At 50.5% G+C, this 19,316-nt stretch overlaps 1 protein-coding gene across 3 annotated transcripts in view; it reads right to left on the bottom strand.

Moving 5' to 3' along the window:
* ACVR1 (activin A receptor type 1) overlaps window positions 1-19,316 on the bottom strand; it is a 50,033-nt gene that overhangs the window by 4,047 nt on the left and 26,670 nt on the right. For all 3 annotated transcript variants that reach the window (XM_058840472.1, XM_058840473.1, XM_058840471.1), the window contains 7 exons: window positions 15,996-16,069; window positions 15,167-15,433; window positions 14,519-14,736; window positions 12,065-12,164; window positions 11,157-11,303; window positions 9,090-9,365; window positions 3,616-3,813 (listed from right to left, as the gene is read on the bottom strand). In XM_058840472.1, the coding sequence (XP_058696455.1) occupies window positions 3,616-3,813; window positions 9,090-9,365; window positions 11,157-11,303; window positions 12,065-12,164; window positions 14,519-14,736; window positions 15,167-15,433; window positions 15,996-16,047 (1,258 nt within the window). In that variant the 5' untranslated portion in view covers window positions 16,048-16,069. The remainder of the gene's footprint in view (window positions 1-3,615; window positions 3,814-9,089; window positions 9,366-11,156; window positions 11,304-12,064; window positions 12,165-14,518; window positions 14,737-15,166; window positions 15,434-15,995; window positions 16,070-19,316) is intronic.

The raw sequence follows: 19,316 nt of genomic DNA, 5'->3' as shown, positions 1-19,316 counted from the left end.
CTGCTGAATGCCTGTCCTCTCCCTTCTCCTGCTGAATGCCTGTCCTCTCCCTTCTCCCTTCTCCTGCTCAATGCCCGTCCTCTCCCTTCTCCCTTCTCCTGCTGAATGCCTGTCCTCTCCCTTCTCCTGCTGAATGTGTCCTCTCCCTTCTCCTGCTGAATGTGTCCTCTCCCTTCTCCTGCTCAATGCCTGTCCTCTCCCTTCTCCCTTCTCCTGCTGAATGCCTGTCCTCTCCCTTCTCCTGCTGAATGCCTGTCCTCTCCCTTCTCCTGCTCAATGCCTGTCCTCTCCCTTCTCCTGCTGAATGTGTCCTCTCCCTTCTCCTGCTGAATGCCTGTCCTCTCCCTTCTCCTGCTGAATGTCTGTCCTCTCCCTTCTCCTGCTGAATGTGTCCTCTCCCTTCTCCTGCTGAATGCCTGTCCTCTCCCTTCTCCTGCTGAATGCCTGTCCTCTCCCTTCTCCTGCTGAATGTGTCCTCTCCCTTCTCCTGCTGAATGCCTGTCCTCTCCCTTCTCCTGCTGAATGTCTGTCCTCTCCCTTCTCCTGCTGAATGTGTCCTCTCCCTTCTCCTGCTGAATGTGTCCTCTCCCTTCTCCCTTCTCCTGCTGAATGCCTGTCCTCTCCCTTCTCCTGCTGAATGCCTGTCCTCTCCCTTCTCCTGCTGAATGTGTCCTCTCCCTTCTCCTGCTGAATGTCTGTCCTCTCCCTTCTCCTGCTGAATGTGTCCTCTCCCTTCTCCTGCTGAATGTGTCCTCTCCCTTCTCCTGCTCAATGCCTGTCCTCTCCCTTCTCCCTTCTCCTGCTGAATGCCTGTCCTCTCCCTTCTCCTGCTGAATGCCTGTCCTCTCCCTTCTCCTGCTCAATGCCTGTCCTCTCCCTTCTCCTGCTCAATGCCTGTCCTCTCCCTTCTCCTGCTGAATGCCCGTCCTCTCCCTTCTCCCTTCTCCTGCTGAATGCCTGTCCTCTCCCTTCTCCCTTCTCCTGCTGAATGTCTGTCCTCTCCCTTCTCCTGCTCAATGCCTGTCCTCTCCCTTCTCTTGCTCACCCCAGAGCCCAGGTTACTGTGAGACCCCACCAACACAAGCCCCTGTGTGCCCTTGCTGCCATCCTGCAGGTAAAGCCAGGGCTCCACACGAGGCCAGCAGCCAAACCCAGCTGTGGCACACAGCTCTGAGCAGTCCTGGGGCCACGAGGACATTTCAGATGAACTTTGTCACTGCAGAGAGCGCCTGGCTCTGACTCTCTGCTGTCATGTGCTCTGTCCCAAGCACAGGGCACAGAACTGGCTGCTGCAGAAGACAAAGGAAGGGGTCTGGCCTTTACTCCAGTAGTGCCTGTGGAGTGCTCTGAGCTGCTGCCCGGCCCCTCAGCGCTGCCAGGGAGCCGCTCACCTCTGTCCCACAGCTCTGAGCTGTGCCACACTGCCCAGGACACCGGGTCCTTCAGCACCACACAGCCTGCACGGCTCAGAGGTGACCTGTGGCACCTGCAGCACGCTCTGCTGCTCTGCTGGGGCTGCTGGCTTTGTGCTCTCCAATCAGCTCCAATTCACAGCTACCACAGTGGTGTCTTCACTCCTTGTTCCTGCAGACTCCTGGAACGGCCTGACAGGGAAGGGACCTCAGAGCCCACCCAGTTCCACTGTGCCACGGGCAGGGACACCTTCCACTGTCCCAGGCTGCCCCAAGCCCCACCCCAGCCTGGCCTGGGACACTTCCAGAGACCCAGGGGCAGCCACAGCTGCTCTGGGGGTCTGTGCCAGGGCCTGCCCACCCTCACAGGGAAGCACTTCTTCCCAATCTCCCACCCATCCCTGCCCTCTGGCACTGGGAGCCATTCCCTGGCTCCTGTCCCTCCAGCCCTTGTCCCCAGTCCCTCTCCAGCTCTCCTGGAGCCCCTTTAGGAACTAGAAGGGACTCTGAGGTTTCCCTGGATCCTTCTCTTCTCCAGGTGAGCATTCCCAGCGTGGCTCCAGAGAGGCTCCAGCCCTGGGAGCATGTCCATGGCCCTCAGCTGAGTTTAAGTCCAGCTTGACCTGTGCATGCACAAATGTCACTGCTGAGCCTGACACAAAGCACCAGCTCCAGCCTCGCCCAGGAGTGATGACCACGCACCAGGGCTCCTTGGGGTGGGAACAGCTTTGAGCTTTGGCTGTTACTGTCACTGAACATCACCACAGCCCCGGGAACAGCCACAGCAATTCCAAGGACCTGAGCTGTGAGGGCACCAGGCAAGCAATGAACCAAGGGAGCACGTTCCAAGAGCAGGGGACGCTCCCCAGGGAACCAGCACTGCTCTGTTTGAAGAGAGGCAAACACAGCTCTGGGGACTGAAATCACACCCTGAGTACTGAGAAAATGCTGGCTGGCTCCGACTGCAGCACACAGACAACACACAAGTGCTTGTTTGTGCCAAAGGAGTTTCCTATCACATTTTCCTCCTCATAGTAAAAAAGAAAACACCAAGAACCACCGTGTCACCTAGAGGATATCATTGGGTAAGATTAAAAAATAAAAAAATTAAATTAGAATAAGTAAATAAAAATTAAGAACTACCAGACTTAGTAGTCGTGGTAGAACAACTTGCAGGTCTCTGTGAGCTGAAGCACTAAAGCAGGCAGAGGCACTGGAAGGCTGTCCACGAGCCCAGGAGAGCACAGGGAGCTGATGAGTGCCCCTGGCCCCCCAAGCCACCACCACACCCTTGCTCCTGCAGGCTCACTCCCAATGCCAAAGCAAACAGGGTTATCAGAGTGAGCACCTGACCAGCAATGATTCCCACACAGCTCAGCACACACAGGCAAGGGAAGATGTTTACTCCATCCCAGCCAGTGCAAGGGCATGGAATCACTTACAGCAACATCCAGGAGTACAGAGCAACTGGTTCTGTGCCATTAGTATCACCAGCACCTGAAACTTCACTGTCCTGACGTGGCCAGTGCACAGACAGATCTGCATCACCTTAAGTGTTCCCGTGGGGGCACTGAGCTCAGTCACAACCAAATTCCCAGAGCGTGCACCTGTAAGCAGGTAGGTCTGCAGCCCCATGAGCTCCACACCAACCTGCTGAAGCTGCCAACACCCTCCACTCTTGCTCATTCAAGAGCAGCTCAGGTGAAGCCTCTGCAAGCTGCAGCAGCAGCACCTGTGTCCAGTACCAGAACTGAACCTGTGCACAGGTCAGTGCTACATTCCAACTCGGTAAAGCAAATGCAATCCTGAATTCTGATACCTTCTGCACTTCCTATAGAGTCTCTTTCTGTGCTTTTTTGTCATGAGAAACAGACACCTACAAATACTCCCTATGGTTCAATGACACAAGGAAGAAGGACAGAGACTTCGTGATCTAAAATTTTAACTTAGCTATTTGGTATGAAATGGGTCTCACCAGGACTTAGAACGAGCAGGGGACTCTCTGCTCTGCCTTAACAGAAATGGCAACAGGATTCAGCCACTGTACTCAACACACCAACAGCTTCCTCTCCTCAAGGTTTCAGGAATCAAAGCACTGTGGAGGCCCAGCACACCCCTGTGCACTTTGGTGTCAGGTGCTTTGCCATGAAGCACCACTTCCTCAGCGCTCCTAGAGCCAAGGGAAGGAGTCCCAAGCACTTACCATTGCTCACCATGCGCCTGGCCACTTCCCACAGGACCAGCCCAAAGGCCCAGATGTCCACCCGCTTGTAGGAGTCAAAGCAGTCTGCCTGGATGGTTTCGTCCAGCACCTCTGGAGCCATGTAGCGCTTGGTGCCCACACGGGGATTGTTCCCCACGTCCAGCTGGTTTGTGCTTTGGGAATGCATAACTGCAAGGCCTGAAGGACAGAAAAAAGAAGCCACTGTTCAGTTCCCTTCCACTGCTGCAGCACAGGAAGTGTGAAGGGCCCGCGAGCAGCGGCCCCGTCAGATGCTTTCTGAACGAGAAGGAGCAAGGGCCCAACTGCCCAAAGACCAACGGGGTCAGCTCCAAACTGGCCAGCAAAACCAGCCCTGAGGCCACAGACAGGCCCCGGATCTCCTAAGGGATTATCATCAGGCATTTTATTGCGCTCTTGCAAAACACCCTCATGAAGTGTTTTGCAGCCACTGGATGTCCCCAGCACTCCGGGCACGGATACACAGAGGCCAAACAGCTGCTGCTTAGAAGAAAACAATTTTACATGGCATTCAAATTTATTTATAGGCCTTTTGGGTAGGTGGATAAACCCGAACAGTGGGGAAGGGAGAAGAAAAACACTGCACAAAGGATACACACAAGTTAAAAAAATAAAGCTGGAAAACAAAAAACACCGTATTTGCAGCAGCTTGAAAAATAAACATCCTCAAGCAGATCTAAGATGAGTCAGACAAAACCACTCTACCTGGTTTCTACTAATTACTAAACATTTAAGCAGAGAACATTATGTGAGGGACTAAATTACTGTAAATTTGGAAACACACAGAGCCCTCATTTGGCCACGGTAAACAGAGAGCACTGCAAATTGAGCAGCAGTGGGTGCATGGCAGAGCCAAGCGACAGAGAGGGTGATGCAAACTCTCCCTAATTTCCTCAACGAATCTTCTAAAAATGAGATATACTACTTGCATTTAACAGGAGTTTATTTTAGGTGAACCTTAAAAGGCTTTTTACCTCAATCCCACAAAAACTAACCTATCACCAGATCATTCATTTGCTTTTCCTTCCAAAAGAACAGCTTTTCCTTTTGCTTTTCCTTTAACATAACAAAAATTTGGAAAATACTTTTCTATAATTCAAATACATTTCAAGGTATTTCAAGCTGATAAAAATATGCTTTTGGCACCTCTAGAAAGATCATAAGATAGAATACTTGGGGTTGGAAGGGACCCTAAAGCTCATCCAGTGTCCCCCTGTCATGGCAGGGACACCTCCCACTGCTCCAGGATGTTCCAAGCCCCAGTGTCCAGCCTGGCCTTGGGCACTGCCAGGGATCCAGGGGCAGCCCCAGCTGCTCTGGGCACCTGTGCCAGGCCCTCACCTCCCTCACTGTAGAATACTTCTGATATTTAATGTAAATTTACCCTCTTTCAGTTTCAAACCACCTCCCCTTGGCCTATCACAAGAAGCACTGTTAAAATGTTTGTCCTCGCCCTTCCTAGGGACACCTCATGTACCATCTCACAAGCCCAGACTGGTAAAAAGTCTGCTTCCAGATCCAAGTACTTTTGTCAAATATTGACACACACACATATACACTTTTATGTACTATTTTAAATTCATATTAGATTATATTATACAGTAAGTATGGTTTATAATTTTTCCTTAAGAAAAGCTTGCAACAACAAACGAAGGCTAGAAACCACATTTCTTGGCCAAGTCTGGAAACATCAAGACCTCGGAGAACACTTTGATAAAAATGTTTTCTTCATTCAAACTGAGCAAAGCAGATTCCAGAGGCCAACAGGTCAAAGGCTGAGAGCTGAGGGAGGCAAGTCAGCATGCACAGACCGAGGAGGGGCCGTGGGGTCAGGGGCAGTGCTGTAACCTGCTTCCCATCACAGCTTCCCAGCACTCAGGGGCTCCTCTCAAAGCACAGCTAACTGAGGGGCTCCCAGAACGTGGCAGAGCTGCTCCTGCTTTAAGATACCAGTTCTGAAGAAGGAATTTGTGTTTTGAGAAGGCCCTGTTAGCACACTGCAGCTTTACCACAGCCCCCCGTGCTGTCCCCCAGAGCTGCTCAGCTCAGACCAGCACCAGGCACGTGCTCTGCTCCACAAGGACAAAGGCAGGACCTTTCCCCAGCTGACAGACTGAGCAGGAATGACATCCACTCCTGAACTTTGTCACACAGGAGCACACCTGAGCCAGCTTCTGCTGGTGCTGCAGCTCCTGATCCTGGGGGTGCCACGGGCCAGAGCAGCTCCCAGCTCAGATCCTGAGAGGAACACACCACAGGGTGCAAACAAGACACAGCCTCACAGAAGAAAGGGCATGAATGCATGCCAGAAGCAACAGATTCTTTGGTGAACTTCCCTTACAGAGAAGGAACATGCAAAAAATGTGACAGACATGGCTGAGGAGATCACATACCAAAAAATAGCTATTTAACCACCATAAAAACTAATCAGGATGTGTTTGCTGCTGTGCTCTCTTGGAAAAATCTCTCAAGAATATGAAACCTCTAGATAAATAGTGTAATAGATTTCACTGCACCAGTGCCATGCCAGGATGTGCTACCCCTCCTCAGAGTCAACTACAAATTTATTTAAAAGCCAGTCTCTGACACTTTGTATTTTCAACTTAGGGCTCCATTTGTTACTATTCCCACAGCAAATTTCCAGAGGCCCAAGTGCATGGCTCTAATGTTTTCCCTGTCTGTATCTCAAGTCCTTCAGGCACAAGCAACAGAAACTATGCAGTAGAATTATTATTTTTAAAATTCCCATCTCCTGATACACTTTTTGCCTAGGCAATGGTTCCCCAATACTGTTCTAACACTATTTTCTCCCTTGTGTGCAGAGAAAAGGAAAACCAGTTTCTGTCAGACATCCCTCCAGGGTGTGAACAAGGCACGCTGCTGTGACTGCTCCCCAGCAGCCGTGCATCGTGTTCCAGCTCCAAAGCAGGGAAGCCACCTCTGGGCACCAGCTGGACAGAGCCACGGGCCAGCGAGCACAGGGCTCACACTGCCCGTGGCACAGCACACTGCTCAGAAATGGAGATTAACCACGGCACCCTCCGGGATCCAGAACTGGATCCAAATCCCAGGAAAAAACAGGAAAAGGCCCCAAAACCGACCCTGGGCTGCAGGCGCCACCTGGGGGCCACTGCGGGGAACAGCAGCGACAGCGCGGCGCACTGCGGGCTCTGGGACGGACAGACAGACAGACAGACAGACATACCAATGGGATCAGTCTGGACAGACAGACAGACAGACATACCAATGGGATCAGTCTGGACAGACAGACAGACAGACAGACATACCAATGGGATCAGCCTGGACAGACAGACAGACAGACATACCAATGGGATCAGTCTGGACAGACAGACAGACATACCAATGGGATCAGTCTGGACAGACAGACAGACCAATGGGATCAGTCTGGGACGGACAGACAGACAGACATACCAATGGGATCAGTCTGGGACGGACAGACAGACAGACAGACATACCAATGGGATCAGTCTGGACAGACAGACAGACATACCAATGGGATCAGTCTGGACAGACAGACAGACCAATGGGATCAGTCTGGGACGGACAGACAGACAGACATACCAATGGGATCAGTCTGGGACGGACAGACAGACAGACAGACAGACAGACCAATGGGATCAGTCTGAACAGACAGACAGAGAGACCAATGGGATCAGTCTAGACAGACAGACAGACAGACAGACAGACAGACATACCAATGGGATCAGTCTGGACAGACAGACAGACAGACAGACAGACAGACATACCAATGGGATCAGTCTGGACAGACAGACAGACAGACATACCTACCAACGGGATCAGTCTGGGACGGACAGACAGACAGACAGACAGACAGACATATGCGATCAGTCTGGACAGACAGACAGACATACCAATGGGATCAGTCTGGGACAGACAGACAGACATATCAATGGGATCAGTCTGGACAGACAGACAGACAGACATACCAATGGGATCAGTCTGGACAGACAGACAGACAGACAGACATACCAACGGGATCAGTCTGGACAGACAGACAGACATACCAATGGGATCAGTCTGGGACGGACAGACAGACAGACAGACAGAGAGACCAATGCGATCAGTCTGGACGGACAGACAGACAGACAGACATACCAATGGGATCAGTCTGGGACAGACAGACAGACAGACAGACATACCAATGGGATCAGTCTGGACAGACAGACAGACAGACATACCAATGGGATCAGTCTGGACAGACGGACAGACAGACAGACATACCAATGGGATCAGTCTGGGACAGACAGACAGACAGACAGACAGACAGACATACCAATGGGATCAGTCTGGACAGACAGACAGACAGACAGACCAATGGGATCAGTCTGGACAGACAGACAGACAGACAGACAGACAGACCAGTGGGATCAGTCTGGACAGACAGACAGACATACCAATGGGATCAGTCTGGACAGACAGACAGACAGACAGACCAATGGGATCAATCTGGGACAGACAGACAGACACACTGCCCAAAGGGATCAATCTGGACAGACAGACAGACACACTGCCCAAAGGGATCAATCTGGACAGACAGACACAGTGCCCCAAGGGGGCACTCTGGGATCTCTCCCAGGATCACTCCAGGCTCTCCCAGGATCACTCCGGATCTCACCCAGGATCACGCCGGATCTCTCCCAGGATCACTCCGGATCTCTCCCAGGATCACTCCAGGCTCTCACCCAGGATCACTCCGGATCTCTCCCAGGATCACTCCGGATCTCTCCCAGGATCACTCCAGGCTCTCTCCCAGGATCACTCCGGATCTCTCCCAGGATCACTCCGGATCTCTCCCAGGATCACTCCGGATCTCTCCCAGGATCATTCCAGGCTCTCACCCAGGATCACTCCGGATCTCTCCCAGGATCACTCCAGGCTCTCACCCAGGATCACTCCAGGCTCTCACCCAGGATCATTCCAGGCTCTCTCTCAGGATCACTCCGGATCTCTCCCAGGATCACTCCGGATCTCTCCCAGGATCACTCCGGATCTCTCCCAGGATCACTCCGGATCTCACCCAGGATCACTCCGGATCTCTCCCAGGATCACTCCAGATCTCTCCCAGGATCACTCCAGATCTCTCCCAGGATCACTCCAGATCTCTCCCAGGATCACTCCAGATCTCTCCCAGGATCACTCCAGATCTCTCCCAGGATCACTCCAGATCTCTCCCAGGATCACTCCAGGCTCTCACCCAGGATCACTCCAGGCTCTCACCCAGGATCACTCCAGGCTCTCCACCCAGGATCACTCCAGATCTCTCCCAGGATCACTCCAGGCTCTCTCCCAGGATCACTCCAGCCCCACAGACACCCCACCCCAGGGCTCACCCACCCTCCTGTGGCCGCAGCACCCACCACCCTCACTCTGGGCAGGAGCGGGCCTGCGCTCACCCAGGTCGGCGATGCAGCACTGCCCGTTCTTCTTGACGAGGATGTTCTTGCTCTTGAGGTCGCGGTGGGAGATGGCCGGCTTGCCCTGCGTGCCGAAGATCTCGATGTGCAGGTGCGCCAGGCCGCTGGCGATGGACAGCACGATGCGCAGGCAGCTCACCGTGTCCAGCGTGGTCAGCTGCAGGTAGTCGTACAGAGAGCCCATCTCGTGGTAGTGCGTGATCAGCCACAGCTGCGTGCTGGAGTTCCTGGAAGTCATGTCAGATGCAATAAAACCTAGAGGGAGAGGCAGAAGGAGAAACGCGAAGGTGAACTGACGGAGCTCCTCCAAGACTCAAGGAAAGCAGCTCGGGCAGAGCAGGGTGCTGACAGTGCCGAGGCCGTGGGTTCGGTCCGTGCAGGCCGTGCACTCAGGAGCTGGACCCGACCCTTGTGGGTCCTTCCAGCCCTGGATACTCTGAGATAAGGTGAATCAGTACTGCTGGCCCTTCTTGCCATGTAGGTAAACAACTTGTTTAATTACAGCTACACTGCAGGTACTGCTGTGATGGAAACAAAGCCAACAAATTCTGGAACTCTAACTCACATCTATTCACAAGAACCCATTTATATATTTGTCAGTCACACCAAAAAAATACTTGTTAGGACCACACACTTTAAAAATATTTTTCTTTTTCCTTCTTTTTGAAGGAAAGGAGGTGGGGAAGTTCCCAGTCAAACAGAAAGACCCCAAGTCTGTAGCACATTTGCTGCTGCCCACTTGAGAGGGTCACACTGGAAAGCAGAAACACCTCAAACATCAAGCCATGAACAACCATTTCCATTTTTAGAGCCCACAGGCAGCCAGTGCGGGCTGCTGAGAAAGGGTTAAATGTGTAGCCCAACCACAATGATCTTCTACAAAGAAACAGAGAAAATTTTCTGCTCAAAACTCATGAACCTCAAGAACTGCCTTCAAAAATGTCATATCTTAAAACTGAACCCCAAATTCAGGGGAAGGAAGGAATTCCCTTCCTGTCACCTCTGCATATATCCACATATGACCACCACAGTTTTAGCTGGGAACAAGTTTTATTCCCAAGTCCAAGGAACAAATCACATTTATGAAAAGTTCACATACATTTATTAGAAAGAACACCCACTGCTTTCTCTCTAAAGTCAGACTTGTGCAGAATGTGACATTTCTATAATCTGTGATATTGTTTAACATTGCATCTAAAAGAAGTCTCTAAAATAGCCAAGAAATTTGACAGTTATCAGGAAAGACTAAACACAGGCAGAGCACCAAGGGAAATGTGCAATGCAATTTCAGCCAAGTCACTTGCTCTCTTGGCAAGTTCAGTAATTCACATTTCAGGAGGCCACCAAATTATTTTTGTAGTAACAAAGGAATTGCTTCAGGAAACACACAAATATCTAGCAGGGTGAGCTACAGAGCCAGGGAACATTCTCCGACAGGAAACAAGAATAAGGAGCTGAAGGAAAACTGATTGAAGCCAGATTTTGGGTGAGGCAGTGTCAGCACTCAGAAAATGTGCTGCTGCCTTATTTGCAGAGGTGGCACACCAGTGACAGAAGGACATGTCTATTAGGAGTCAAAGGGCTGATTAAACCTCAGACATGGCCCAACACAACCAAGCCACCTTCCCAGCTCTCAGAACCAAGCACATAAGGTATGAGTGATGAGCAAGGTTCATTTACTTTCCTATTTACAGGGAAAAAAGATACATCATGCAGCTACAGCTGAAGTTTAAACACCAGAAGAGCTTACTCTCACCCTGAGAAGAACAGTTAAACAGAAGAGAATACTGAATTCATATTACACTTTACTTAGCCATAAGGAAAAGTATTCAAATCCCTAAATCTCATTATAAATTCCCCCCCACCTTTTCTCCCTCCATTTCTGCAGGGAAACTGAGATTATAACACATGCACAGATCCACCAGAGCTTCCCCTGACACTCAGTGCAGGCTCTGCAATGAGAGCTACAAGAGCCAGTCCCTTCCACAGGGGTCTGTGGCACCTCCACTGACACACCAGGACACAGAATGTGCTTGTCCTACTCACCTAAAATATTCTCGTGCCTCAGCAGTACAGTGTTGTACAGCTCAGTTTCCCTGAACCAGGACTTTTCATCCCTAGAAGAGAAGATCTTCACAGCAACATTTTCTCCTTGCCACTGACCCCTCCAAACTTCTCCATAACGGCCCTTTCCTGGTGGGGGAAAAAACACAGGAGAAGCTGTCAACTAACAAACAGCCTTCAGCAGGCAGAACTCAACTGTCAAGAACCAAATATCACAGCAGGTGGTCTGATCACCCCTGCCTGCACCTCTCATCACTGCAGTCACACTGTGCTCCAGCATCCCTCATTTCCCTGTTTGTTCTGAGTGCAAGCCCTGCGAGTGCCCTGCCCACCAGTGCAGGACAGAGAGCTTCAACTGGGAGGTGTCACCATTCAGCCACCAGCAATCAAAGTGCTTTTCAGCTGAAGTGACTTAGGCAGCACATGGCAAGGGCAGCGTGCACAACACAAAGCTGTGAGTTCTGCAGTGAGGAGGACAGGAAGGAAATGTAATGCTGGGGATTCAGCCTTTACATTTCTATTCCACCATCAGCCCTTGCAGAAACACAAAATGATGATTTAAAGAAAGCATAAACCCAAATCCATCCACAAACAACAAAAGGATTTAAAAAACCACCAACCCCACCAAAACCAAGCCCTGTCCTGGGGAGATCAGGACACACAGTGTGCAAGCCAAGCTTTTTACCCCAATAGCTTCCTCACCTCTTCAGTGCCTGCACACCATCCTGGCTCAATGTCAATGCCTCCAGGTATCTTTGACCCAAATACTTCCTAAACTCAAATTTAACACTACTCAATTAATAATGAAAATATGCTGAAGAAAAATTTAATTAATCCTTAAAATTAACACTTAAGCCCTACAAAAGAATAAACACCCAGAAGACACTGACCTACACACTCCACAAGTGTGATCTGGCGAGCCACCGTTCTTTGCACCAAGAAAGGAAGTCCAGAGCCACTTCCAGATGTGCAGGAATGGTCCAACAAATCCTGTTCAGAAGGAACAGCAGAAGTTCAGAAGCCATGAGAAATCCCCTTTTTCCCTGCTTGCATGCACAAAGGACAGGGCACATTAAAGCTCGGGGGGATGTCTGTGGCTCTGGGGATGTCACTTGGTCACTCGGGAGCATTTGTTTAGTAAGCCATTATTTGTTTAGTGAGTGTAATAAACATATGACAATAGATGTCTGTGCACTGGAAGCCCACTCCTGGCCTAGCAGCTGCCCCCTGTCATGAGATTCCATTTTTCAGTGCTTCACTCCTCTTTTACTTACCTTACATCCTCTCACTTCTGTTTCTGATACTGATTCAAGCTTGGTGCAGGTATTTAAAACCAAAACCAGTTTTCAAATAAACGAGGTGAGGGGATTTACCAGCATCACCTACACAAGATTTGTCATTGATACTCCAGAAAAACTTCTGTAACAAATGTTTCTTAAAAGCTTGATCAGTTTCTGATACTTTTAGTGCATAGAAAGCAGACTTAGAGCTAGAAGCTTATAATAAACATAAGTAAGATCCTGATTGAATGTTAAAACCCCATTAGCCTTATAAAATGCTAATGCCCAGCTACTTTTACAGCCAGGAGTTTTGTATTAGTTCAAAGCATTAACAACTATTATCAGACTCTTTCTTTACAAAGGAAAATAGGATAAAAAAGTCTAAGTGTAATCAAACTTTCTATTATTTCCAGAAAACCACACTGCTGCGCTTGAACCAGATATCCATGAAGTCTCATTTCCTCTAACAACCTCTTAACCAGTGCCCAAAAAAAAAGATCATCTAGGAGTGACAGAGACTAACTTACTTTTTAACATGAACTGAGGGCCCATTTTTCTTCATGCTTGCATCAGAGACAAAACAAAAGCAACAAAAACAAAAAACCACCCTCAAACTTATCAACAGCAACCCCACCAGTAAAAACAAGATTTGAAGAGGCCAGAGCTCCTTCCTTCTGCCCACTAAGCAGCTTAGGGCTTTAAGCACTTGCTACACTGTAGAGACTAATCCTAAATGTAAACTTACCTAATATGTGACAAAACCAGTGACTTAAAACACAATGGAGAAGAAAAACCGGGAATCTAGAAGACTTTCTGCTTAGATGAACATTTAGGCACAGGAACTCCCACTCACATTTTGTGCATCAGGCACACCGGGAGGCAGAGCAGCAGGGCTGGCTGCTCCTCCAGACCAAGCCCCAGCTCCCAGCTCCTCCCAGCTCTTTGAAACAGCATTTTGATCTACTCTTCGCAGGTTTTAGCACCATTTCCAAGTAACATTAAATAACTAGAAGTACAAAAGGTCTGCAAATGGCTTGAGATGATCCTACACGGGTAAGACAGAAGAAGCAAGTGCTTAAGGATGGATCACCAGTTGCACACATGCATGGGCCATGCTGGATACATCAAGACTGGCTGTTTTAAACCAGTAACATGGAATCCAGCTTTGTCTGCTGATTAAAGAGAGCCAGAGGCATTACAAACAAAGGAAACAAAAAAAAAAATTAACAGACATAGGGCCCTCTTCAACCCTACAGTGAAAGCCCGTTATGGTGGAACAGCACTAAAATAGAAAATGTTTTCCAGCCTCTTAATGTTGGGGGCATTTTATCTCAGCAATGCAAGAAGAAAACCCTGCACTGCTTCAGAAACAACCACTCCATCTGAAGCTTTACTTGCCCTGCTCAGATAAAGTGAGGGACAGCTGCTGGGGCTTCTGTGCTCTGGCCTCAGGGAGAGGGGAAGGGACAGGCACCCTGCAGAAAGGGAACACTTCTCAGCTCATTACATTTTCCAGAGACAGCATGAGCAAGAGCATATTTTGAAAACTGCGCTTTGAGTAAGCACTGAACACTTCTTACAACTCCCACTGCTCTTCCATCAGCAAAATGTCACTGATATCCCAGTCATCCCAGAGTCCTACTACTGAGATCATGGCAGTCAGCTCTGAAGGTTCCAAACACCAGAATTATCTGTATTTTGTTTCTCACCTAGCATCACATCTTTTCCAACCCTTCAGGCTGTTGTATACCAAACATGCAGCACAGTTCTTCACCTCTCCCATTATTTCAGGCTCTGAAATCTCAACACTCTGTTTTGATGTGCTGACATTGTTTCCAGGAACACAAACAGCTTAGAGCAATTCTCCAGGCCAAAGGACCTACACTTGCCAAACCCATCTTTTGGTTAAAATTCATTCATACTACAGTTTTGGGGGCACAGAAAGGGCACACTCAAGTCCTGAGGCCAAGTGGCACTCCCAGCACCAAAACATGCTCTCAGTGATGTGGCCACACAGAAGGAAGAGAGGGAAACTCACACCCTGCACACAGGGAGGTCACTTACTGCCAACGTGCTGTCCCCCACGTTGGAGGCAATGAGGCCCTCGATTGTGCCATACTCTGCATCCCGAGAATTGAGCCTCTCCATGTGGTTTTTCTGTATTCTCCGTATGATCAGCACAGCTACTGCAGAAAAAACTATCAACACTACCACAGGAGCCAGGATAACGATGATTAATGTTTCCATGCTGTAACCTGCAGCTTCTCCTTGAAAGGTTTGCCCTTGGAAAAGAGAGGGGAAGGGGAAAAGTGTGAAAAGAAAGAGAACAAAATAAATTTGCAGATTTACAGAGGAAGTCTTTAAACTCATTAGCACTGACACCAACCCCTCCCTCGGTACCCACCCAGTGTGACAGAGAGGCTGTGCCACAGGCAGGTGTGAGCTCACCTGCACAGAGGATGTGTCCCCACCTGCACCGAGCCACTTCCCACAGGCAGCACCTCCATCCTGACCCCAACCACACGCTGCAAGCCCCTCACTGGCCCAGCCACGGCATCAGAGCTGTGCCAGCAGCCCCAGCTGGGGACCAGGGCACAAAGGGCACCATCAAACCCTTCCTTCAGCCAGCACTGCAGCCATCTCTCTCCCAGCACAGCAGAGCAAAGCCAAGCCCCTCCTCTTCCTCCAAATGCAGGCGAGTTCAGCTCTCACCTTTGGCAGAGGGCAGCTGTGCAGTGATGTTCATGTTGCACAGGTGTCCCTGGCAGCACTCCACGGCCTGGCTGGGGGACGGGGGAGTTTTGCACGTCATTTTGCGTTGCTCATAGACCTGGAAGCAGCCTTTCTGGTAAACCTTGGCCCCGTCATTAATGCTCAGGGACGCAAAGCAGCGCTGGCCTTGGCACCGATCCCCATTCCCACAGGATGTGCCTTCACACACACATTCGTAGGGGACCATCTTCAGCTTCCGTTCATCATCTGCAAAAGGGAAGAGCCCAGGAGGAAACATCATCCTGCTCTTAATAGCTTTAGTTAGAGGTAACAAAATCACAAGACAATAAAACCTGTTTAAGGGAAGTGATATTGTTTTCAGGTAGTGCTGAAGAACCGCTAAGTAGGCTGTAACAATTCTAATTCAGCTATTTCAGCATGACAAAGATATGCCACAGCAGACACAGAGACACAGACGTCTCTCAAGTCAAAATTTAAACCTGAAAAATTTAAAACTTAAAAATTTTACTCCCACAAAGCCTTTGTTCAATGTTTTCCAAAGGCTGCCTGCAAAGTAGGGAGTGCACATCTCATCAAACATCCAAGAGATCTTCAAATGAACCATTCCTGCCTTTCCATGGCAGTGGAAATACCAGACCCCTTTTTCTGAGGCAAACCTTCAACACACTGCGTGTCAGAAAAGCTTCATGTGCACACAGCTGAGTAAAGCAGCTCCAGAAGTCACTTTCCAAACCCAATGCCCTCACTGGAGCAGTGGTGGAAGAGGTACCAAACACCACTCAGGAAAGTGACCCCGCACAACACTCACCTTGCCAGCTCGGAGATGGGAACGCCATCACCATCAGCACAGGGAGAATCATAACTCCATCAACCAGCCTGGAGCTGCAGAAAGGAGAGACACAGGAGTTCTGTATGCTTCCACTGCTGTCTAAAAACACAACCACCCCAAAAGCAGCATTTAGCAATGTCTATCATCAGTTCCTTACACAAAACACAAGAGTTGACTGGTCTCCTTTTTAACTCTGTCTTGTTTCCTAAATACTTTCCTTCACTGATAAAGTCCATGCATTTACTGCAACATCTTCTTAGATTCACAGAGACACCACATGCAGCCACCATGTAGATACAGAAGCTTGTAGTAGGGAAATATGAACCTTCCCAGTACCAAGCGGGAATGTAATAAAGATGATACGTTCTTTGAACCAGTTATTAAAAAGTCAGATTATTGTGAACTGAGAAGGTGGTCTGTAAAACTGTATTATCTGGACTTTGACAGGAAACAGAAAAAACTCAGAATAACTTCCATTAACCAGCAATCTTGCTGGATGGCAAGAAAAAGGATCAAGATGTATTTAAGGAAGGTGCTGCTCTCTGAAGAGTAATTTCCCAGTTTAAGTTGTTTCTCCAAGGATTTTCCTCTCAATGGCCCAAGTCCATTTTCCTGCTGCTGAAGACAGGTTACTCTATTCCTTGTGCCATGGTTCAGGCTGATTCCAGCATAAAGCAGAGGCACATGTTCCCTCTAAAACAGGAAATAAAGGAGTGAATTTGCCTTTGTATTTCCAATCTTTGCCATGATACTTAGTCTTTACAAGAAAATAACAGACCACTCTTCACTCCACTCTTTACTGTGAAACAAGGCTTCTGAGAATAAACTTTTCTGCAGTTTCTTAGGATTTAACCCAGCAGACAAGGGCTGGACTCAGAATGGTTCATCTGTCCTGTGCTGGTCGGCTCCTACAGAGAACCTCTCTGGCCCAGTCACATGGAACAAAATTCCAGTCAAAAGCAGCAGCAAGTAGTAGGTGCAAACCCAAGCTCTCCTTGACAAGCCACTGAGCTATTACCATGCTCCTTATGTGCAGGTATTTGTCTTCATTTTTCAGATTTAATTCTAATTGAAGCAGATGAAAATTGAAAATAAATCTGATACTGCCATTTTCCTTCAGATCTCTTCTGTCGTGCCTTTTCAAATCATTAGCACTTCTTAAGTGCTCAGTGATGAAAGCCAAGCCATTACTTCTGTATTTATTTCCTGACATGGATTTGTTTACAGTAATTGATTTGCCATCAGTTAAAAAGATCATCAATTTCTGACCCAAGTATTCAGTTTTTGCTTTCACAGACAGGCCCGGGCAGCACTGGCCACCTCACCTCCCAGAACAACCCTCTTCCTTCCAAAGACCCATTCCCCAAGGACACTTCCCTCACCTGTCTGCAATACACCCCAAGGCACTTAACCTGGGATTTAACCTTCAGCAGTCATGCTGGCAACATGATCAAGCCAAGGGAAACAGCATGAGCAGGGAGCAACCCACAGAGGAAGTTTAAAGCAGAGGAGAGCTACCCCAAGGAACCATTAGTGACTTAATGCTCCAGAGCAGCTCAAAGGTGCCCTGCTCCCAATGCAGGCTGAGCAGGGATCAGGATCCCCAGGCCCTGCACACTGCTCACCCTGAGCAGCCCTGGCTGTTCCCTGCTCACCTGGAGCAGCCCTGGCTGTTCCCTGCTCACCTGGAGCAGCCCTGGCTGTTCCCTGCTCACCCTGAGCAGCCCTGGCTCTTCCCTGCTCACCTGGAGCAGCCCTGGCTCTTCCCTGCTCACCTGGAGCAGCCCTGGCTCTTCCCTGCTCATCTGGAGCAGCCCTGGCTCTTCCCTGCTCACCCTGAGCAGCCCTGGCTGTTCCCTGCTCACCTGGAGCAGCCCTGGCTGTTCCCTGCTCACCTGGAGCAGCCCTGGCTGTTCCCTGCTCACCTGGAGCAGCCCTGGCTGTTCCCTGCTCACCCGGAGCAGCCCTGGCTGTTCCCTGCTCACCCGGAGCAGCCCTGGCTGTTCCCTGCTCACCCTGAGCAGCCCTGGCTGTTCCCTGCTCACCCTGAGCAGCCCTGGCTCTTCCCTGCTCACCTGGAGCAGCCCTGGCTGTTCCCTGCTCACCTGGAGCAGCCCTGGCTCTTCCCTGCTCACCTGGAGCAGCCCTGGCTGTTCCCTGCTCACCCTGAGCAGCCCTGGCTCTTCCCTGCTCACCCTGAGCAGCCCTGGCTCTTCCCTGCTCACCTGGAGCAGCCCTGGCTGTTCCCTGCTCACCTGGAGCAGCCCTGGCTCTTCCCTGCTCACCTGGAGCAGCCCTGGCTGTTCCCTGCTCACCCTGAGCAGCCCTGGCTGTTCCCTGCTCACCTGGAGCAGCCCTGGCTCTTCCCTGCTCACCTGGAGCAGCCCTGGCTGTTCCCTGCTCACCTGGAGCAGCCCTGGCTGTTCCCTGCTCACCTGGATCAGCCCTGGCTGTTCCCTGCTCACCTGGAGCAGCCCTGGCTCTTCCCTGCTCGCCTGGAGCAGCCCTGGCTCTTCCCTGCTCACCTGGAGCAGCCCTGGCTGTTCCCTGCTCACCCTGAGCAGCCCTGGCTCTTCCCTGCTCACCTGGAGCAGCCCTGGCTGTTCCCTGCTCACCCTGAGCAGCCCTGGCTCTTCCCTGCTCACCTGGAGCAGCCCTGGCTGTTCCCTGCTCGCCCCACAAGTGCAGCCAAAGGCGGCTCCTGGGCCCTGCCCTGCTCCTCCCCACACATCGGCAGTTCCAAGACCCAAAGCCACCCCCAAAGCCACCCCAGGGGCTGCATGGACGGGAGCAGGGGAGGGCTCCAGGGGATCCCGGCAGGGACAGCTCCCCCAGAAGAGCCCTTTGGACAGCAGGGACATCCAGCTCGAGGAAAAAGTGCTCTAAGAAGACAAAAACAGAGTTTAACAGCACTGGGCAGGTTCAGAGGTTAACCAGCAGCACCAGCAGCTGCTCGGGCACAGCCAGCTCTCCACAGGTAACAGGACTGCAGCCTGTGGGCCCAGTTAAAACCAGCATGGGCTGTTTGGTGCTGGTGGCAGCTGTCCCACCTCTGCAGCACGTGGGGCAGCCCTGAGACCCCCGTGCCACGACCCCCCTCAGCAGGGCAGCCCCATCCAGGCTGGGAGAGCAGGAGTTTCCCTGGATGAGGAGCACCACAGGGCCCTGCACGAGCCCCGCAAAGGGAGCGAGCACACGGGCCAGGACTGCCCTTACAGCATGGCACGGAACACACGGGAAACACACACCGCTCCAAACACCAGCAAACTGCCAGCTGCGTCTACTGACCTGCTGTGGCTT

Source organism: Poecile atricapillus, chromosome 5 (genome assembly GCF_030490865.1).
Source record: "Poecile atricapillus isolate bPoeAtr1 chromosome 5, bPoeAtr1.hap1, whole genome shotgun sequence".
NCBI lineage: Eukaryota > Metazoa > Chordata > Aves > Passeriformes > Paridae > Poecile > Poecile atricapillus.
This window is presented reverse-complemented; position numbering and strand designations above follow the sequence as displayed.